At 38.3% G+C, this 21,901-nt stretch overlaps 3 protein-coding genes across 3 annotated transcripts; 1 reads left to right on the top strand and 2 right to left on the bottom strand.

Moving 5' to 3' along the window:
• Nucleotides 1-955: 955 nt before the first annotated feature.
• On the bottom strand, nt 956-8,314 carry MONOS_12919 (putative K+Transporter (Trk) Family Protein; the record flags this gene model as incomplete). The annotated part of the gene is made up of 1 exon (XM_067865579.1): nt 956-8,314. One exon carries the CDS (start codon nt 8,312-8,314, stop codon nt 956-958), a length of 7,359 nt encoding a protein of 2,452 aa, XP_067730257.1.
• A 955-nt stretch (nt 8,315-9,269) lies between these two features.
• MONOS_12918 (uncharacterized protein) lies at nt 9,270-18,919 on the top strand (the record flags this gene model as incomplete). The annotated part of the gene is made up of 2 exons (XM_067865578.1): nt 9,270-9,296; nt 9,445-18,919. 2 exons carry the CDS (start codon nt 9,270-9,272, stop codon nt 18,559-18,561), a joined length of 9,144 nt encoding a protein of 3,047 aa, XP_067730256.1. The 3' UTR covers nt 18,562-18,919.
• Nucleotides 18,920-18,931: 12 nt separating this feature from the next.
• MONOS_12917 (uncharacterized protein) lies at nt 18,932-21,743 on the bottom strand. Its single transcript, XM_067865577.1, has 2 exons — nt 19,250-21,743; nt 18,932-19,193 (listed from the first exon to the last, which is right to left on the bottom strand). Exons 1-2 carry the CDS (start codon nt 21,725-21,727, stop codon nt 19,116-19,118), a joined length of 2,556 nt encoding a protein of 851 aa, XP_067730255.1. The 5' UTR covers nt 21,728-21,743; the 3' UTR covers nt 18,932-19,115.
• Nucleotides 21,744-21,901: the final 158 nt, after the last annotated feature.

Below are 21,901 nucleotides of genomic sequence, written 5' to 3'. Positions count from 1 at the left end.
GTTAGTTCATATCGCACCCATTTTTTTAATAGGAATGTGAGAAATGAAAGAATATAATGACAAAAATTTTTTGTGCAATTGGTTGTTTATATCGTAGATGCAATAATATTGTCCCACACTTTAATTATTGTGGAAAGGATTTTCATTTTTTCATTTCACGAATGAAGAATAAAACAAGTTTTTTTTTTCTTTTTCTTTTTCTTTTTCTTTTTCTTCTTCTTTTTCTTCTTCTTCTTCTTTTTTTTTTTTTTGTGCGTGTGTGTGTGTGTGTGTGTGTGTGTGTGTTCATTGTTCAAAAATCATTTTTACAGAAAGAAAAAACACAATGCTCTTCAACTTAAGAAAAGAAAAAACAACAATAAAAAGGATAGATTGTTTTCGTTGGTACAGTGTTTTCGTTTCCAGTCCAATATAAAATGAAGGACAACAATTATCAGTATTTCGAATATCAGAAATAATTCTTCGAAAAGTTTTAATTATGTATTTATTTGACAAAATGATAATAAATGCAAAACATCTGGTTGCAATTATCATTTTTAATGTCGATAAAAAATTTTATTGTAATATATTCTTGATTTAAATAACACTCCGCAATAAATTGTGCAAGCAAAACAATTCAATTCTTTTGAAAAGATGTGAAAAAAAAATAATATATAAATTCAAATTACCACTAACAACTATTTGTGAGAATTCCTACAGAAAAAATACGCGCATAAATAAATAATAGATCACCCTTTTCTTTTTCATTGTTCATGCACTTTCAATTCTTTATGTGGCGATCAACAAATCCATGGTTGCTCTTTCCTGGGCTATCAGGCTCATCATCTCAAAAATTGTGAAAACTTTAAGATTACACAACAACTTTTAGTCATTCATAATTGCTCACATGAATAAGAGTAAATATCCATCAAAAGATATTTTTTTTTTTTTTTGAATAGTTCAAACAATTCCAAAACTACGTGATGTTATTTCCATTTTCTTGTTGTGAAGGCTTTTGTATTTGTGTAGGTTCAATCGACGGACAGTCTGTTGGTGGAATAAACAATGAAAGCAGATGCTTTGAAGCGCAATCCGATTGTGTCAGCCCACTTTTTCTATCTTCTGTTGGCGGAAATTCAGGCTGTTCTTGTTGGCTTTGAACTTGTTCATCTGTTTCTTCATTTTGAGATCTTTTCAAAGAATGATCCATTCCATGAATATTTGAAACTGTACGATGATGCGAAAAACGAATAGGAGAAGCAGAAGGATGAAATGTCGATTGATTCGCGCCTGTGACTTTGTCCGTTAAAGACAAATCACTTAACGAAGAATTATCTTCAAAGGGAGAACTCTGCTCAACAGAAAGCGAAGATGAAGCAAGCTCGCTGTGGGTCAATGGAGATATTGAAAAATGAATATGCGACATGTCAAACGGACCAGAATATGACTGAGGCAGTGTATGTGGCTGATAACAACTTGTTCCTTTTCCACTTTTGCTTGCTTCACTTGCATTTTCTGACGGTGCTCCAAATGATGAAGATTGAAAAGAAAAAGCAGTTGAAGAAGTTGACTCAGAGTCGCAGGTTGATTCCTGAAATTGTGTTGAAGGTTGAACTGATGGAGTATTCTGAGCATTCGGATGCAAATGTTTAGGAGGATTATTCGCCGAAAGAAATGAAGAATTTTCTTGAAGCGCTTCCACCTCTTCTCCAGGCCGTGACTGTTGATCGAACCGTGAAGTTTCTTGTTGATCGTCTGAACTTGTTGAATTATCAAAATTTTGCTTCCAAAGTGCTTCTTCATGTTCTCTCGTCTGCTCGTCTGTTGCGTTTTGTTTAAATTCAAAATTGTTATTTGACTCATTTTCATCATCGATATTAGCATCAGAGAAATTTTCATGATGCACAGTTCCGACAGATGGTTCTGTATAAAGACTTAACTCAAAACTGCTCGATTTATTATGAGGAGAGTTACTGTTAAAAACAGTGGGCGATAGCTGATAAAAATCATCACCAACTTCATTTCCGCTTGTTTGTTTTGGGGATTCTGTTGCAAATGAATGAGAAGAATTGCGAGATGAAGAAACAGATGGACTCGATAATACAGACGAAATTGGAGAAAGAGAATCCAAAGAAGACATTGAAGACAAAGACGAATGAGGAATGCGCTCATCAGAATTTGCAGGAGATGAAGTAGAATAAGAAAAGTCCAAAGGCGGAGACTGGGTCGGAGTGAAGTGAGATGCAGAGTTTCTGTTTAAGTCTGCTGAATGTGGAGCCTGAGGAAAAGAGCCAAATGAAAAAGGAGGAGTGTGCGGAGAATCAGAGGCGTGTAACGACAATTCATCGGTTGAAGAATCGGATGTTAAAGAAGATGAAAATGGGGGTGTGTGAAATGAAAATCGCGGTGAATTCAGAACGACTGGCGTTGATCTTATTGAGTTCAGGGCAGATGGAAATGTTGGAAACTCTTTCAAAATTGATTCGTACTCTCTTCTTTCACTTGGTGATTGCGTCAAACTTGATTGCAATGGTGAAGATGATGATGCAATAGAATGTCTTTGGGCTTGTTCATTGATACTAGATGAAGGCTGCACAGAAGAAGAGAAAGTCGAATAGCTGTGGGCATCTGGTCTAAGAAGCTTGGATTGCTCAGATGGTTCAGAGTCAGTAGAAAGATCTTGCTGATGCAATCGTGAGGTTGTTCCATTTGAGTGAGGAATAATTGGTGTCGGAGATCTTTCTAAAGATTGAAGCCTTTCAGTTGAGTTGTGTTGCTGAAATGAATCTTTCTCCTCCTTTTTGTTCAGTAAATAAAATATATCAGTTTCCTTATTTCTTGCTCTCTCTCGTTTATGTTTCTCCAACGATTCTCTTTGATCAGATGATTCATTGTCCGACCTTGTATTTTTGGCATTTGCTGAACTTTGTTGACAATTTGTTTTATCTTTCACATTCTCTCCTCGATTAGTTTCACTTTCAATCATTTGCCTTTGAATCATTTCAGATGAATTACCTCTATTTGACAAAACATTTGCTGAATTATTGCGATTGAAATATGGGCTATCCGTTTGTTGATAATCATAATCTGGATGCTGATACGATGATGGTGAACTCTTCATATGAACATGTTCGTTATCATTCAAAGATAACAGATGCCCTCCAATATGTTGGGAATTATTACCTTCAATTTGATTGGTATCAATTTCTCCATCCTGAATTTCTCCATCAGAACGAGTAACGTTCACAAATTCATCTTCTCTCCCATCTTTATTTTCATCTTCTTTTCCTCCTTCTTCATCTTCATTATCATCTTTTCTTCCTTTCTTCTTTCTACCTTCCTTTGTATATCCCATCTCCCTCACTTCATCCCAAGCAAGAAGCCGAAATACTTCTTCCGGTGCTCCTTCAAATGACTCTGCAGAAATTGACCTGTCGACTTCAGTTGGCAAGCCTCGATGCTTTCCCATCACCATCACAATAATTATCGCTATCTTAGTGAACATCGTCAAGTGATTGGAAAGTGAATCAGACGAGCCATTGTATCCCAAAGAGATCCCACAGCCGCTGTATGCTGAGGATATTTCATACAGCAAAATGATTGGAGTTACCATTGTGGCTGTAGCACCAGTAGTCATAGTTGTTGAAGAAGGCATTTTATCGATAAGTGAATATTTCTCCGTCTGAGTTTGAAGCCCTGTATTATTTGAAGCTGCTGAGTAAATGGATGATGGAAGATACGACAAAGAGTTTTGACTGTAAGTTGCACGTGCATTTTCTACACTGATGATCAGAATCCATGCGCTTATCATCCAAAGCAGATCACGAAGAAGAGGCTGCTCCCGTTGCACTGATGCCACGTCCTGACAAAGCCTGTAAAGCGCATTAATAATTGGATGACGCGAAAGAAATGGAGAAAGGGGAAGCTTTCCTTCTACTGCAGAAACTTGGCTCACATCAGCTGTAGCATTTAAGGGATTCGAGTCTTCTCCTTCAGCTTTGACTCTTGTTGATTGCTTAACAGTATTTGAGTAACTTCCATCTTCAGAATGCTGATTAATCCTTTGTGAAGGACCTTTGACAATATGGGAATTTTCAACCATTGAGCGAGAACTCGAAGAAGAACTGCTTGTAGAAGTAAAACCAGCTGATGGTTCGGAAGACGAATCACAAAGAAGTGGAGCCGAAGCTGATGACTCTTCAGCTGGCTGCGGAGATTTTCTAATGAAAGGAGGAGATAACAATTGAGATGCTCTTGACTGTTGTGAAGCACTCGATCTTACAGTAAGATCATCGTCCATTTCTTGTTCTTGAGAGTCAACTTTTAATTCATTTTTCGACTCATAACTTTGTTTATGAGATTTCGTTTTTTCCATTTCGGTTCCACCACTAAGGGGCTGATTATCCTCTGACTCTTTATTTGCTTGTAAATTGGATCTTTCTTGAAGGCCTGAACTTGAATCAGCAACACTATTACTTGAGCTTGAATATGAAGATAAACCTTTTTCAATATCACTTTGCTTGTTGGCAGGATGTTTGAAGAGATACTTAAAGAAGGAATTTGATCGAGGTGAATGAGAATGTTGAGGTGATGTTGGCGACTGAGAAGAAATAGTTCCAACGCTCAAAGTGCTTGTGGACTGAAGCTGTTGATGGGAACTGCTGAAAGAAGGCATCGTCTCGCTTTCCCTCAGCTGCTCCACTTCTTTTCTATTGACAATCTGAAAAGGTTCGACAAATGGTTGGCTTGAAGATGGCGAAGAAGGATTATTATTCTGTTGTGATGATTGTGCCTTTGCATCAGACGCGTTGGCCAAATCAGAGGCGGAAGAAGAAACTGGAAAGGAAGATGCCGTTGAAGATGGAACAACAAACGAAGGAAACATCGAAGGAGGGGGTTTCTGAATCGACCGCGGCATTAAAATAGGTTGAATGAGCCTGCCTCTGCTGTGTGGATCAGACGGGTCGTTTAACTTCGCAACTCGCTGGCGATAGAACGAAAGCGTGTTTTTCCACGGATTGACAACAGAAGAAGGGGGAGGAGGGATATTTGAGGGATAAGACGGATACATTGGAGTCAACGAAGATGTGGCAGACGCAGCTATGTATGACTTCTTTTGCAAAGAAGGCGAACGTTGCTGTTGCTGTACATTTGGTAAATTGTATGAATGAATAGCGCCAGAAGACGGAGATGAGTATATCGAGAATGAAGCACTTGATGTGTCTGTTGCACGATTTACAGAACGAGTTTTGCGTTTTATTTGCTTTTTCGTTTGCCTTTTTCTATTTCTTGGCCTCTCCAAGTTGCTGTCTGACATCATTATTTCTTTTCCATCTGAGATTTCAGAAGAAAGGAGCTTCTTTTCTTTTCTGGCTAACAAATTATCTTCACTCTCCACTTCGCTTGCAATCTTGTGCTTTGATTCCTCTTCAGATTCTGTGCTTTCTTCGCTTTCACTGTCAGTTTCAAGTTCGTCTGTTTCATCTGATTCAGAGTCTTCACTTTGCATTTCATTTTTCCTTCTTCCATTTTTCCCTTTAAAGCCAGCTTTCATATCATCCAATTCTTCATTTCTTGCTCTTTCTTCCTTTATTCCTTCTGTAATCTTCCGCTGAACTTTTATTTGCTCGACGCTTATTGCCGTAGCATTCAGTGTGAGAGTGAACGGATACATTGACAAGACCATTGTGATGCAGAACAACGTCAAACAGCCCAGTTGAATGCTATTCATATCTACGAACGACACTCCACATCCTCTGTTGCTCACAGACTGAACAATTGCCGCGGCTATCCGAGCCACCGGATGCAGCACGTTGAGCGAGTTTCTGTTGAAGTCCAGTGCCACAACAAATATGACCTCAAGAAGGCAGATGGCAAAGAATGACAGCGAAAGCACAGCAACTTCGACAATTCCAAACAGCGACGAATAGATTTCGCGAGGATGAGTCAGCACATAGTCGATCACTTGCACTTTCTTCTTTTTCTGCGCAAACCATTTTCGCATCCGCATAAACAGAGAAAACGGCAATGGGAAAATACCGGCTCCTCCTCCAATCATTGCAAGCGTCAGCACAATGACAATGACATAGTGATTGTCAGCCAATATCGATGCGAGCGAATCTCCTGTGAGTGAAAATCCAGTCGTGCTGAAAGAGGAAACCACAATGAAAAACGACCACCAGATAGCACGGAATACACAGCCAGCAGAAATTTCAGCTGAATAAATCGAATCTTCGGATGTTCCAAATGTATCCTTCATGTTCAACTCCATCATCAGCCTCACAGAAGGCGTGCACAGCCCGTAAATGGTGATAACAGCTGTGCACAACACATACCACGTCAGAATGTAAGCAAACATCGAAAAGATAATTTCTCCCATTGCAAGATACTCGAGAGAAAACATGTACAACGGCATTGCTTCCTTTTCTTTCAGGTTGCAATCAGTTGCTGGAGCAACATAGCCTTCATTCATAATTGTGGCAATCACTTGGCCCGAGCGCTGCCCACGATCGTCTGTGGCTCGACGATTTCTCCGTAAGCCCTTCTGAACAGGCGGCTTTTGAGATGGAAAACTAGGAGTTGAAGCTGATTTGAATAACTTGCTGGGTGCAACATTAGAATCAAATGAGGATGAGGAGGATGAGGAAGAAGAAGAAGAAGAAGAAGAAGAAGACGCAGATGCAGAAGCAGAAGCAGAAGAAGAAGAAGATGATGATGAAATAGGAGGAATAGATAAGTCATGATCAGAAGCTGGTGCAGAAGGCAGTGTTTCAGATTCCTGCATATCTTGTGGCCGAGGGAACGTGAACGAAGAATATGCAACATCGTTCATTTCTAATTGCGTCAGATGATTTCTTTTGATTTCATCCACCTGTTGCTTCAACTTCTCTGCCTCTTTCTTTCTTCTCTCTCTTTCTTCTTTCTTCTTCGCTTTATCGCTCTCTTTCTTTGCCAACTTGAGTATCTGAATGAGCTGTTGTGCTGCGTGTGGTGCTAGCGTACCAGAAACTGTGTGATGTGCTGAAATGATAGTTGCTTCAGATGTGAGCGGAAAGACAGTCGAAGAATAACCAGATGAATGACCATCAGTTGTCATGCTGCTCTTTTCAGCATCGGACACTGTGGAAGTGGAAGTCGCACTTTTTACAGAAGATTGCTTGGAAAGTCGATGAATTGGCTTTGTATTCAAAGATATCGGCACATGCACAGCCGACACGGTAGACACAGAAGAATTTTGCCATCCATCATGCAATTGGAATTGATGTGATGTCCGCTTCGCTTTTGCATTCTTTGAATGTGCGGAAGAAAGCAATGAGGTTGAAAAAGTCTCAGAGGATGAAGGAATTTCAAGACCAGCTTCAGACACAAATGAAAATGGAGAAGCCTTTGCAGAAGAGTTTTTGGTAGATAAAGAAGTGGGCAATGCATGCAACGCAGGATTGAAAGTGAAAGTTGGTGGCAAATCGCCAAAGGCGATGCGGCGAGAAGAGTGCGTTTTTTGTTTTTTGTGAGAGCGGCTGGGAGTCGAAGTTTGATTTGATGTGCTTGTTGAGGCAGAGCACTCAGACTTCACAAGAAGAGGATCGCCGGACGAGTAAGATGTGGACGAGGATAGCGGAGGATTGAAGAAAGTTGACGTGATTGTGTGAGATGGAGAACGTGATGAAGTGTCTCTCGTGTTTGAAGATGCGTCAGCAACTGATGTTACCTCTGTTTCAGAGTCTTCTTTGCCTCTCACTTCACTTATTTCATTTTCTCTCATGTGACGAAGCAAATCAGCTTCGGCTGTAAATGTGTGATCCTGAGCATTCACATGAGAAGAGACAGGAGAGATAGACAGAGATGAAGTTGTACTTGCGCTGCTTTCACTTTGATCGCGTGCTGATTGAGTGGTTGCAATGGCAGAAGATGTACTGATGCTGACATTAGCAGAATGATCAAATGAAGGTGTGGATGAAGTGGTCGATGAATGGAATGAGACCTTTTGCGGCCGAGGAGGAAGGTTTTTATGATCGTCACTGGATCGAGAAGCAGATAATCCTGACGAAGAAGGAGGAGGACGAGTTGTAAAGCGATGTAAATTTGATGAGATCGACAACTTACTTGATGGAAAACTTTCAACATTAGAATTTAATTGTTCAGATGATTTTTTCCTTTTTTCTGAAAAAACAGTAAACTGTGGTAAGTGTATTGTTAAAAGAGGTGATGGTGGAATTGTTCGGAGCTGTTTCTTAAGTTGTTCTCTTTGCTCTTCGATCATTCTCTGCTTTTCTAGAAACGCAATAAGATTATCTGATTCCGAGTTTCCAGTTTCGGTTGCCTTCATCGAAGTCATTCCTTCACGTTCTGCATTCGTTGATGAATCTTCATTTGAATTGTCTTCTTCTTCAACTTTGACAGTCTTACGAATAACAGGATGATTAAAATGCTTTCTGATATATCTTCGCTTTAGAAATAACGGTAATAACGAAAGTAAGCAAGGCCCACCAAGAAGAGATGTCAACGTGAGAACAATTTGAGTGGCAAATTTTGAATTAGTGACCGTAAGAGTCGAAAACCCAACAGTACATAACGACGATGATGTGAGATAAAAGCTATCGATGAATGAAAGATCCTTTTCCCAAATCAAAAGCAAAAGGGCAAAGAATAATGATATAAACTGTTTTCAAAAATAAGAAAAATATGAAAACAGAATTAAATTTATAAAAATTATTTATAAAAAGGAATCATACAATGACGTAACAAAAATGTATTGCGAAATAATTAAAATGCTGAAAAAGGCGAGCAATTAAATTCTTTTTTTCTTGTTTCGGAGCATCTTGCACAATGAATTTATTATCAACTTGTATAACTTGCTTATATTCTTGAAAGTTAGGAATTGCGCCAATTAAGATATCATTTTTTTGGCTCATTCACTAATTTAAAGAATAAATAATTCTTAACTTTTATTGCGGTAATTATGATCCAAATGATTAAATGAAAAAGAAAGATTTCTAATATTATATAGTTACATTTCATGAATAGCTGTTTCAAAAGAAAGAAATGAAAGAAACCTTACCCGTTATAAATTCAAATAAAACATAAATGGTATTTAATGAAAGAACCACCAACAGGAAAATCTAACTTACCACACTCTTGCGATTACTGTCGTAAAAAGTATGCAAATATCTTTATATTTTTTAAAATTATAGCTTTATGGATGAAATTCATAAAAATTAGGAAAATAAAATGCGACGGGTTTGTATTTATCATTGAATTGCACTCCATTATTTGCCCGTTTTAAATTTATCATGTTTATCGCTTCAGAAAGAATCCGTGTATGTCTTGCATAATAAAAGAAATACCATGCACAAGAACAATTCAAGTCAAGAAACGAGGGCCTTCGAAGCAAGGTTGGGATGTTTTGATATTTTCCAGTTCTAATTTTATTATTGTACAGTGCCTTCTTTTAATTTATGTTCAAAGACAAGCAAACCATCATCAGATAAAGAGCAAAAAGGATCAGATAATAATTCAAATATTGATTTGACACTTTCGAATGAAAGGGAAAAAAGTGTAAACTCAGCAACAAATTGCATATCAGCGACAAATACTGTTGTTGGTATTCAACAAGAAAAGCAGCAACCTATGAATCATGTTTGCGATCAAGAACAAGCTCAGCAAAGAAATTATTTTATACCAACTCCAAATCCTGGTCGGTTGTTTGATATCACAATTCCATTTTTGCGCATTGGAGAGATAAAATTGTTTTATCTTGAAGTGTACCGACGCTTTTTGAACGCAAACTATGGACTTTTCAATGATGACTTCACGCTATTTTCATTATTTCCATTTAAAACGAAGCAAATCATTAACGATGCTAAAAGAAGATTAGCCGCTGATATTTGGAATCAAAGGATGTCAGTTGTGAAAGATGGTGACCCGGAATCATTCAATCATCTTCATCATCGACATCATCATCATTTCGAAAGAGGATCACCTGGAGCGGAACAAATAGGCCAGCCTTTCATGAACAAGTTGGTCACACCTCAAAAATCAGACATTTCAGATTCCCATCTTCAGCCGGAAGCTTCTGTTAAGCATGAACATCGGGCATCTGCACCACATCCGCATTTGCCTCGAATGCCTCATCGCTTTTTCACTCTGGCTGAGTCTTTGTTGATGCATTACTTTGATGCCTTGCACGTCCAGTTCTATGCCATCATAGCTCTGGCGGCTCAGCATGTAGGTCACGTTGCAACAGCTCTTCTGTGTATTAGGCAAGCAAAGCTTATTGCTTCGATCTTAGCAGATCCAGCAGCTGAAGCAATGCAGGGATACTTTCCGATAAGCGTCGATCGATTGAAGGGAATTGTGATGCGAAACGAGCGATCAGCAGCGCGAATCCTCAGGAAACTTGAGTGGCTTCAGCTGTGGGACGAAGTGGAGAGAGAAGGCGATAAAGAAGTGGATGAAGGCAACGAGATCAAAGATAAAGCTGCGGAAAATTCAGAAAAGAAAGAGAAATTTACAGAAAAAGAAAGACATAGAGATGCTTCAGAAAATCAAACTTCAAGAAAAACATCTGTAAATAATTCATCTTCTTCAAATCCAAAAGCGTCCAGAAAAATGCAATTTTCTTCAATCTCATTTCTGTCTTTTGTTCAACAGCTTTCGATCCGAGCATCTGTCGAGCTGTTCCTTTCGACACCAATCACATCAATGATTGAAGGTTGCTTCTTGATTGAATATATTAAAGGGCTTTTTCTTGTAGCTCGCTTTTTTCACTCCAAACGAAAACGAAATACATCACCTGTTGGAAACCTTGCGTCAATAATTGCTTCCTCTACTCCTGTTGAGATGCATCTTTATTCTCTCTTTTCTCCCATTCATTCGCTTGCTGCTCATCCCACAGAAAGAGTGCTGTTCCTTTCTCCTTCACGTGAAAGATGTCCGGAATGGCTGAAGATGATGAAGGACAGAATGAGGATCGGAAAGAAAAATGAGAAAGGAAAAGAAATTGAAACCGAAGGAAATAAATCAAATGAAAATGAAAATGATGAGAAAGGAAAAAAAGCTGACTTTGAAGAAAAGAAAAGACTGAATCATAATTCGAATGAAAAGTCATCAGCTTCTTCTTCAAAATGCTTGCTTGATCACGACAATTCATCTATTCATACACCTTCAAACATTTCGTTTGACTCTCTTTTTTCAAATCTGATCAATGAAAACAACAGCTTTTCTGGTACAGATAGTTATCAACAGCGATGGCCGCAGAAGGAGCCGTTTCAAATGGTGGAAGTCATCTCCTCGCTTGCATCAATATCAAATGAAATCGAAAACCAAATGCAGCTGAAACAGCAGCAGGAGCACCAGCAACAACAGCAGCAGCAAATGCAGAAGCAGATTCAAAGTGGACAGATAAGTGAAAAAGATATGGCTGATAATGCACAAGCAGTACAACAAAGAAGCAACATATTTGTTGGAGAGTATTCGTTCTTACATAAACAGAAAAATGATCAAAGGAATCTATTCAGCAAAGGTGACGCCTTGGGAACGCCTCAAGAGCAAATTCCACCTTTCCACCAAGCATCGCAATTCCATCATCCAAATTTCTATCGCAAATCACCGTCTTCGAGTTTGATGAGATTGCAGCATATGTACGATCCTTCATGCACTTTCTATTCAGTTCCACAGAGCATACCATCTCTTTTTTCGCAGAAGCCATTATATGCCCCTTCGCATCCATCTGATGCATCATATTCGATGGAACAGGATCGATCACATTCTCGCCACTCATCTTCGGATTTAACTTTCTCTTCATTCAGGCAAAACGAGCATCCTCCATATCCTCTGTATCATTCTGATCCTCTTTACCAAAAAATGCTGAAAAGAAAAATGAACATCGAAAACAAACGTGTGTTGGCTAAAATGAAGAAAGCAACGAAGAATTTTGAAGGAATTGATGTGAAATCTCCACTTAGTTCTGATTCTCATTCAGTTGAATTTCCTGAAAATAGAGCAGAAGAAGCATCATCTGTGCAATCTGATAAAAATTCTTTTCATGTTAAGCAACCTAATTCATTTTTGCCACAAAATTCAAATGTGCCACCTTCTTTGTCTTCGTTCACCTCAATTTCGTCTATTCCTACAAATTTCTCGAATCCAAAGCCTCCGAAGACTATGCTGCTGAATTCTCGTCTACACCTCTTTTTCCAAGTGGCAAATCAAATCACTCAATCTCAATGCGCGCATTGTATCAAAATCCACAACGACAAGCTTAAGCAAGGGTTTCCATTTGCTCTCCTTCAAGAAAAAAGATATAACATATCTACGAAGCCAGAACGAATTGGCTTCTCGTCTCTGAGGGATGAAGGGATTGCAAAGGGAAGAGTGCAGATAAATGAGCAAGAGAAAATTATGGATTTAAGTGGAGCAGCTGAACAAGACGCTTCCAAGAACCATGAGATTTCAAAAACCAAAAATGATTTTTTAAATTATGTTCCTAACGGAAAGCCGACTCATCAAGTTGACAGTCACAATTCCAATATTCGCTTGGAGGATATGAGCAAAGACTCATTTTTCACTGCTCTTTTTCCAACTCTATTTTACCAGCGCTCTCGTCACGAAGAAGCAACTAAAACATTCGATTCCGAAGAAAGGAAACGTGTGACTTGCGTTTCAAATGAGTCGAGCCTTTCTTCGCTTGAATGCAAATCTTCTACCACATTCAATTCAACATCAATGCAAACATTATCTTCCTTTGATTCAAAGCAGTCTGTCCTCTCAACAATTTTTTCGACTCTTGATGGAATTTCTGTCAATTCTTTGCTTAAAGAAGCAACGAGAGATGCAAATGCTGCCACATTCACAGATTTGGCAGAACTTTCTGATTCGTTTGTGAAGGAGAGTGAGTCATTTTTGAATCCTTTGAAGCAAGGCAAGTTTGAACTTGGAATTGAAATGCTTAAAACAAGTGATGAACGAAGAGAGAGAGAGAAATTAAAAACAGATGAGCCATCAAATGAGAAGAATGACGAAAAATATTCCTCTTTCTTTTATGAAGAATCAGATAGCTGCAACGAAGAGGATACATCTGACAAAAGAGCATCTGACATGGAAGATGCGATGGATAATGATGAAAATGATGGTAAGCATCAATCTCGAACACAAAGTTCGAAATCAAGAAAGGTGAAAGATTTGAACAATTTATCTCAAGCAAATGTTCTCTTTCCATTACCAACACCTCTTGAAATCAATCATGGTGAAAATCCGTCAATATTACAGCCTCGTTCTTCAATTCTCCCTTCTTTTTCATCAAATCCATTGAGACTTCTTAGCAAATACAGAATGGACAATTTGACTCGTTCCGCCATGATTTCAGCGTATCGCATGTTTAAGTTTTCTTTATCTCCGAACATTTCCGCAGCAGCTGCTTTGAGTTCAGGATTGAACTCGACTTATTATATGCTTGTGTCGTTTGCACCGCTACTGCTTCTGATGATGAAGCCAATAATTAGAAGAAGGACACTTAATGATATAACAAAAGGAGAAAAGAAGAATAAGAATAATCCCGGAGAAGAAAGAGGTAAAAATGAATCGAAGTCAAAAGGCAAAGAAGAAAATCCAAAGTCTGATCAACAGCAAGCCAGCTCTGTCGTTGATTATCATCAGAATTCAGAAAAGAGTGTTAAAGGCGATGAAGAATCATTTTCCAATGTTGATCATTTGAACGAACAAATGGATTCTTCTTCTGCAAAATCTGATAAGAATCAAAAACAAGGAACAGAAAATCAAATAAAAGAAATGCAAATAAAAACCATTTGCGAAGATCAGCAATTAGCAACCCGTTCTTTTCAAGAAGACTTAAAATTTCCGGTTTTTCTCACTCAAAATGCGGTACAATCTCAACAAGATTCTGGAACTCCGATTGAACATATTCATTCACCTCCTATTCATCACCATGCACATCCCGATTTTTTTGGGCAACACATTCATCATTCCTTAACTGCACAATCATCATCCGCTCAAACTCAAAGACAAATGTATTCCAAATCTTTAACCACATCAATTTTACCGCGTCAGTACGAATATTTCCCATCTGACTTGTTCACTTTCTCGAAACTGAAGCTTGTGACTGTTATAAGGTCAATTTCACGCTATCAAGATTTGCTAGTTTCATTTGGAGCGAAAAAGACTCAAACTTTACTTTGTTTGGCCGATAACGTCGAAGGAATTGACGAGGCCGATTTCAAAAATGCGATTTCAAACGAAAAAATGAAAGAAGGATCGGAATATAATGCTATCCAGCAAATACTCGACAAAATCAACAATACACCAGATAGCGATTGCGATACTGACATTATTTCTTGTGTTTCAGATTCAGAGACAGAGAATGAGACAGAAAAATCTATTGATGGAGCTTCTTGTAATCATGAAAAAGAACAAACAATAAAAACGTCAACATCTCTGCGCTTTAATCCTCTTTCTTCTCTTTATTGCAAAGATCCAAAAATACCTGTTGGTAAAAAAGTGACAGCTGAAATCTGTTTGTTTGAAGATATATTTCCTGATTCAAACGATCAAAATGATATTTTTTCGATTAATGCTGATTCCCATACAGAAAACATGAGCAATTCCCCCAAAGTGGAAAAAATGGATAATGAAGTTGAAAAAGTTAACTCAATCAATTCAACAGAACCCTCTGCAAAAGCAAATGCATCATCTACTGTCGTGGCAACTGATTCTACAGCAAACTTTGATGAAAGAAAAACAACTGAAAATTATCAACGAAAAGATAACAATTTCGATTCTTCTCAGAAATCTAAGCAAAAAGGGTTCACATGCGATTGTGGTTGCTTCATACCTTTTGATGATGAAATGTATGAAGCTTCTTTTTTGATAGAACAGCCAGAGATTTTCACTGGAAAATTTGATGTTTCTAATTCCTCCGCAAATGAATTTTCTTCTGATTCTCCTTCATCAGCTAAGAACTCTGATGAAACAACGATTTCAATAGGTGAAGATGCTCAAGAAATGGAAGATGTTGTTTCAAATGAGCTAGGCAGTACAGGGACAATCATACCAATTAACTTATCTTCCTTTTCAAAATGGAGACAAACTCATCCATCAGCTCCTGCAAGCGCAGTTGAGTTTGTTCAAAAATCTTTTGATAGCGTTACAAATTACCAAAGAAGGTCGCCTTCTTCTGTTGTTGCTTTGAAAGGTCTGGAAACGGTTTTGGATAGGATTATCTTTCAAATTCGAAAAAACGCAGAACAAAAACAGCAACATAAAGAAGAAGAAACGAAAGATTCAAAAACTGGAAATGAATCAAAGGAGAAGAGTTCTACGGTTTCTGCAAAGAAAGAAGATGACAATGTAAAAGAAAGCGCTTCAACTCATTTATCATATTTAAAAGATGAGAATTCTGACACAGTATCTATAAATGCTAATCCAACGAAGAATAAGTCGTCATCATCAACTCCATCATCGGAATCACTTTTAACGGAAGATCCAATTAAAATATCCACAATTGAAAGTTCTGCAACATCAAGTTCAAGTTCGAATTCTCAAAATATAGAACTTCCACCACTTTCAACTCTCATTCGCACTGGATTTTCTTCGTTTCTGTCTGAAATGACGCAGTATCTTGACAAAGGTTCTGATGCAACTGAAAATCTTCCGCTTCCGCCTTCCTTTTCTTCAAAATCGATTACTGCACCTTCTCCCAAATTAGTAGTCAATGTGTTTCTTTTGTCTAGTCTTGCATTTTCCTCAGTCATCTTTCCATTGGTGAATGCATACAGTGCTGCACTTGTTACTGCTGTTGATGTTGTTCGGCTTGTACTTAAGAAGCTTAGGCAGACGGGCATTCTATCCTTTGCAACGGGTCCTGTTCATTTCTTTTCAATTCTCTTCCCTGCTTATGTTTTCCGGTATCTTTTGACAAGACGTAAACAAGGAAATACGAAAAGTGAGCAGAAAGACGCTTCTAACAAGTTAAAGATTGATTCCAAGGAAAGTCAAGATATTGATCATAACGTGGATGATCAGAAAGATGGACAGCAAACCTCTTGCTCTGACCAAAACGTGTTTCTTGTAAAATCACATTCTTTATTGCGATCTTCTTTTCAAGCATTTTTTGTGATTACTCAGCTGATGAATCATTTTGGTTCAGATCAAGCAATTCGTCCATCTTTCGAAAATGCAATTGAATTTTGGAAAGAGTTCTTATCTGACTACGAAGATGAAGAAAACGAAATAGAGAAAGAAATGAAGAATTGCGTGAACGAACACAGTGAATGTGATGAAAAAAGCGTTTTCAATCTTCCATTTGCTTCAATTCCTCTTCATTCTCTTCTTTCACAGAAGTTTGTGAACACTGTCAGGTTTTACTTGGATCACTACAAGCACATCTCATTAGTTATCAAAAATGTGCCTGCTGAAGTGCCATTAGAAGAAGTGATGAAGCCAGGCGATATTGTTGCGATACACACAGGAAAACTGAATGTGATGGAAGAAAGCCCATTTCCTGCAAGAGGGCCAAAAAGAAACATCGAAAGAAACGAACGAATGGAGCGTAATGAATCAAATGAGCAAAAGGCGTCTTTCAGCTTGTCAAATGATGGGAAGTTTGCAAATGCACCTAATTCTCCTTTCTTTAATAGGAACAATTTTCTTTCCCAAAAAAGTTATTCGCATCTTCCTCCATCTCCAGCTTCAAGTTCATTTTCTGCATCATTGATTACATTGCCTAGATCGATTGAAGAGTCATCTCTTCATTTTGCAAGTTTAATGCGAAATCAGAAAAACACACAGTCGACTCCAACGACGCTAAAAGATTCAATTCCTTCGTCATCATTAAACGGGTTTTCAGCATCCAATTCAATCGAAGGAAACCAAACTAAAGGTGAACAGCAAACATTAAATGAAAGTTCATCAGAACCAAGCCATCAAGTTAGCAATTCTGAAGGAGAAAATACCAGAGAGCATGAAGTTGGAGAAGAAGTTGCGGCTGTGGCAAATCCATATGATGATGAAGATGCAACGGAAGACGAGGAAGCTGTGATTTTGCGAATAAAGCAGAGCAACAGGAGACTGAGAAAGAAAGAGAAAGAGAAAAGTCGGACAGAAGATTCAGATTTCAGACTTGACAGTGATGAAGAAGAGATATTGAAACTGCTGGAAGATGAAGACGATAATCAGAAAGATAGGAGGGCAGGAATGGCAGATGCTTTGACTGGCATTGATGAAGACGATGAAGATAGTGAATTTCAAAAAGATGAGCAATTTGAAAAGGAGGAGATGGAAAAAGAGAAGCGAAAGAAGAAGAGGAAGATATTGAGAGAATTGCTGAAGAAGTACTCAGAAAAGAGAGTAAATAAGAAACGAAGAAAAGTTGATGAGGACGAATCCGATGATCAACAAAATGGTGAAGAATCATCATCAAGCGAAACAAATAATTCTTCTTGTGAAGGCAAAAAATCAAAAAAGGCATCAAGAAAAAAGACAGACAAAGCAGAATCATTTAACTACCCATCTATTGCAACTGCTATGTCTCCGTTTTCATTCCAGAATATGTACGGATATCCAACACCAAATCTTAATGCTTCTTTTCTGTCGAGCAGCAGTCAGTTTAAAAGTCTACCTGATTTTCCAGCTCATAATACACTCCAAAAGAATGGACCATCTTCATCGTTTTCGCAAAATGCCTTTACCCCATCACCTTTCACACCTTTCTTGATTTCACATACAAAAGAACTTCAAAAGTCAAATGTTCTTCATTCAACTCAACCTTCAACTTCAACATCAACCTCGCCTGCTGTTTCACCTGCATCTGAAATAAATTCACAATTGGAACAAAAATCAACCCCTCAATCATTTTCGAAAAGTCAGCCATCTTTCGGTTTAAATCAATCTGATTCTTTTCCATCTAACATTCATCCTTCAATCGCTTCTGCTGCCTCTCTGTCAGCTCATTCAATTCCCGCAAATGTTCCTCCGGTGCCTCTGCAAGTACCAAAATTGTTTCGCACTCAAATGGGTTATCAACAAAGCACTGGGGCCTCTCAAACTCAGCCTCCGCTTTCTGCTTATCAAATGTTTGATGCACCTGCACAGCAGCAAAACACTGCTGGAATGCCTTTATCGTATATTCCCGCTGACAATGCTTCCTATTCTTATTCTCTGATCCCATATGAATCAGAAGGTTATGAAAATCCTCGCGATGAGCAAGGCTCCTTTGAAGAAGGATACGAGAATGAAGCAAATAGCAGATCAGAAAGTCGCAGACTGGAAAATTTTTCCTTTCCCTCTGCATCTTCAAGCACCTCGTCTTTCTCAAATGCTTTATCGTATGCACCTTCCATACACTCAGCTTCTCAGTTCCCTTCTCAACAGTTCCAACAATCTTCTTCTCTCTCTCAAAGCCAGCTGCGGATGATGTCGGTAGATTCTGAGACTCAGCCTTATCAGATGTCCACTCCATTTGACGAATTTGACGAAAGAGGATCTGCCTCTCCTTCAGCCGACTTCAATCCCGATTTCTTTGATGTCGAATTTGGCGACTTGCTAACTTCTTCGTTCTCTTCACTAATGTGATTGAAATTTTATTAAAGTATTTTTTAAAAGAGTTTTGAGTAATTTTTGTTTGTTTGTTTGTTTGATTGATTGAACAGAAGTTTAAGTACTTTAATGTTATAAAATTTCGAATTATTTGTTTTCATTTTAGAATCAGCGCATATATATTTATTAGATATTTTTTAAGTCTTCTTGGAAGAAATGTTGGCTTGAAGTCTATTTCTGTAACTTTTTTATTTTGAGTATTTGAGGCTCAGAGCTTCTTCTGGCACATTTCCAGGGTTTTTTAATCTTGTCGTCAGTTTACACGAATTTTTATATTTTTGTTATGATTTTTATCGTTCTTAAGCCAGAATACAGCAATTAAAGAATATTAAAATACCACAAAAAATTAAAGAAAGAAAAGAAACAATTTTGTTGTGTTTATAAAATGAAAAATTTTCTCTAATGTAGAAAATTAAAATTTCAAAAATAAAAGGAAAAATGTAAAAAACATAACTATCGATTTTTAAAATCCTCAAAAGTCAATAAAAAATAATTTTAAGAATAAACAGAATTAAAAGCATAATATTAGTTTAATCTTTGTAATCTCCGCGTGCAATGCTTAGAGCAACGTTTTTGTCGGATTTTGCTTTTAGAATTGCCGGAATAATCTGAAATATTCAATTTACAACAGTTAAAAAAAATACACAAGCAAAATAAATCAAACCTTTTCTGTGCTAATTCCCATTTCTGCCATTTCAAGCATCAGAATAACAGCTTTGTCAGCACACTCTGCTGTCTCAGGGCGTGATGCGAAGAATGAGCGATAAGGCTGAAGCTTCTCAGGCATTTGCAGCGGCGGAGTCTTTTCCGAAGAAGGCGGAGCTGCAACTGGAGGTGAATTGAACGAGTGAATAGAATTAGATTGAGCCGAGGCAGATTCCAAAGAAGAGTCTTTTGACGGAGAGGAAAAAACAGACAGAGAAGAGTTTGAAGGAGGAGTAGAAGAATCAACAGCATTTGTAGCTTTTGGAGGAGGTAAGAAAGAAGCAGGTTGAATTGAATGTCTGATTGGAGTTGAAGTTCCTGCTAAACCAGGTGGTGCAGTTAACGATGAAAAAGAACTTGGCTGAGAAAAAGTGTATCGATTTGTCGATTGTAAGACATATTCATTGTCACTTCCAATTTGCAAACTTGTCAAAGCAGACGGACGAGAAGACAAAAAGGATGGAGAAGAACTTGTTTTTGCAGAAGTCAGCAATTCTGAACTTTCTATTTCTCTATTTGAAGAAGCAGGGGTCGAAGATGAAGAGACCAAAGAAGGAGACTCGAGAGCAGGAACAACAGTTGGCAGCGGAATGATCTGCGGAGGCGGAGAAAAAGAAGTGCGTTTTGGCTGGCTGTTCAGAGTCGCCGAAGGAGGAGGAACAGCCAAAGGCGAAAGAGTCAAATGAACCTTTGCTGAAGACGGCGCTTTTGCTGAATCGGAAACAGTGGAAGCAGCAAAAGAAGAAGAGGAAGAAGAAGTTGATTGAAATGAGCTCAAACTTTTTTGGTCAATTTCCTTCTTTGAATCTCCAGAAGCAACAACTGAAAACGAGGGAGGAGGAGGAGGAATAGAATACAGCGAAAGCGAATGCTTTTCAGACTGCTCGTGTGGCAAAGAAGGAGGAGGCTCGAAAAGAATGCTGTTTTGAGCAGCAAAAGGAGGAGAGGGAGGCGGAGGAGACAGTAGCGGAGACAGTGGAGGAGTGGTAGAAGAAGACAGAGCAGATGGCAATGGAGGAGGTGAAGGCGAATGAGGAGGCGGAGAAAAAGAAGGAGAAGGCGAGCGAGAAATGTCTGTGTTTGATTTAGCAGGAGGAGAGGACAATGAAGTTGAGGAAGGTCTTTGTGGAGCAGAAGGGAGGGAGATGTTTGAAAAAGGAGATGTATTGTTCAAAGAAGAGGTCTGAAATGATGATGAATGAAGCTCGCAGGCGGGAGAAGGGCATCTCTTGTACCGAAACGATGAAGACAAAAGAGAAGATGAAGTGGGTAATGTGGAAGATGCCAATTTTTCGGTGAAAGGAAATGAAGGCGGTGGAGAAAACGAAATCCGGCGTTGCTTCGGAAATGTCTGAGCATAAAAAGAGTCGCTGCTATTATTAGAAGACAAATTGTGAGGAGTCGAGTCAAAACTGGAGAAGGAAGGAGCTGTGCTCGTAGAAGTTGGCTGATTGGACAGCGGAAACTGATCTTGAGAAGCAATTTGGAGTGCAGAGGAGATGACAGGTGGAGGAGTGAAAGAGATGCGAGACGGTGGTGAAACAGGTCTGGAAGAAGATAGTTTTCTGCTTGTCATTTGCTTGGATGCTTGCAAAAGAGGATTCTCTCCACTTCCAAAGGATGACATGGCAGTTTGTGGAATTTCCTGGGCAGTTGATGTGTTTGGCTTAAAATTTGGAGAAAAAACATTGTCTGTTGAAGCAGATGATTTCCATAAAGAAGGCAAAGAGTTTTCAGATGAAGGTTTTGCGAATGCAGACGATGAGGATACCAAAATTGCAGCAGAATATGCCTCTGATCCATTTTGTTGCATTTTTGTTGCTGGAAAACGAGCCGCGATTAATGTCTCTTTGTTTGAGGAGGCGCTTTGTTGTGATGGAGATAAAACTGATGTGCTATAAATAATTCTATCTTTAACTTTATCCATTTCAGTGGTTTGCTTTTCTTTTGTGATTTCCTTCAAGGCAGGCTGACAAAATTGATCTCTCAATATTGAGCTTTCACGTTTGTCTTTAAAACTGTATTCATCAAATAATCCTCTAATTTCATCCTTATCTTCGCTTTTTCTAAGTTTTTCTTCTTCACAGCTTTTTCTTCTTTCATTGTTTGTTTCAAATTTTCTATTCAGTTCCTTTTCAGGAAGAATATTTGGAACTTTTCCTTTCCCTATAATAGCTTCATTACGATTATTCATATTATCTAATTCTTTTGATTTTTTCTCATTTTCAATCTTGCAAAAAAACGTGGATGTATGACGATTCCATATTTCTTTCTGCTTTGAATATAATTCATTTGCCAATTCAGTGTTTCTTTCTTCTGAAATAAGCTTGGACGCTTCTTTCAGTGCATTATTAACATGCACTAAGGATTTGGAAGAGTTCAATTTGATGAAAGAGTCATTCAGAATGTGATTCCCATTCTTGTCCGAAATTGTCATTTTTGACGAATGGCTGTCTTCATCTACATATAAATGCAAATGAGTTATGCTATCAGGCAAAACAATAAACGATAAAGGATCATTTTCGATCCCAGTCGCACCAATCTTTTCGTTGAAATCAATGCAATTAGTTTGGCTTGTCAATGTCATTTATAATGTAAAACAATGCGTTCC

The sequence above is a fragment of the Monocercomonoides exilis genome (genome assembly GCF_001643675.1).
Source record: "Monocercomonoides exilis strain PA203 chromosome Unknown scaffold14-1859848, whole genome shotgun sequence".
NCBI lineage: Eukaryota > Preaxostyla > Oxymonadida > Polymastigidae > Monocercomonoides > Monocercomonoides exilis.
The sequence above is the reverse complement of the archived record's forward strand: the minus strand, read 5'-3'. Positions and strand labels throughout refer to the sequence as shown.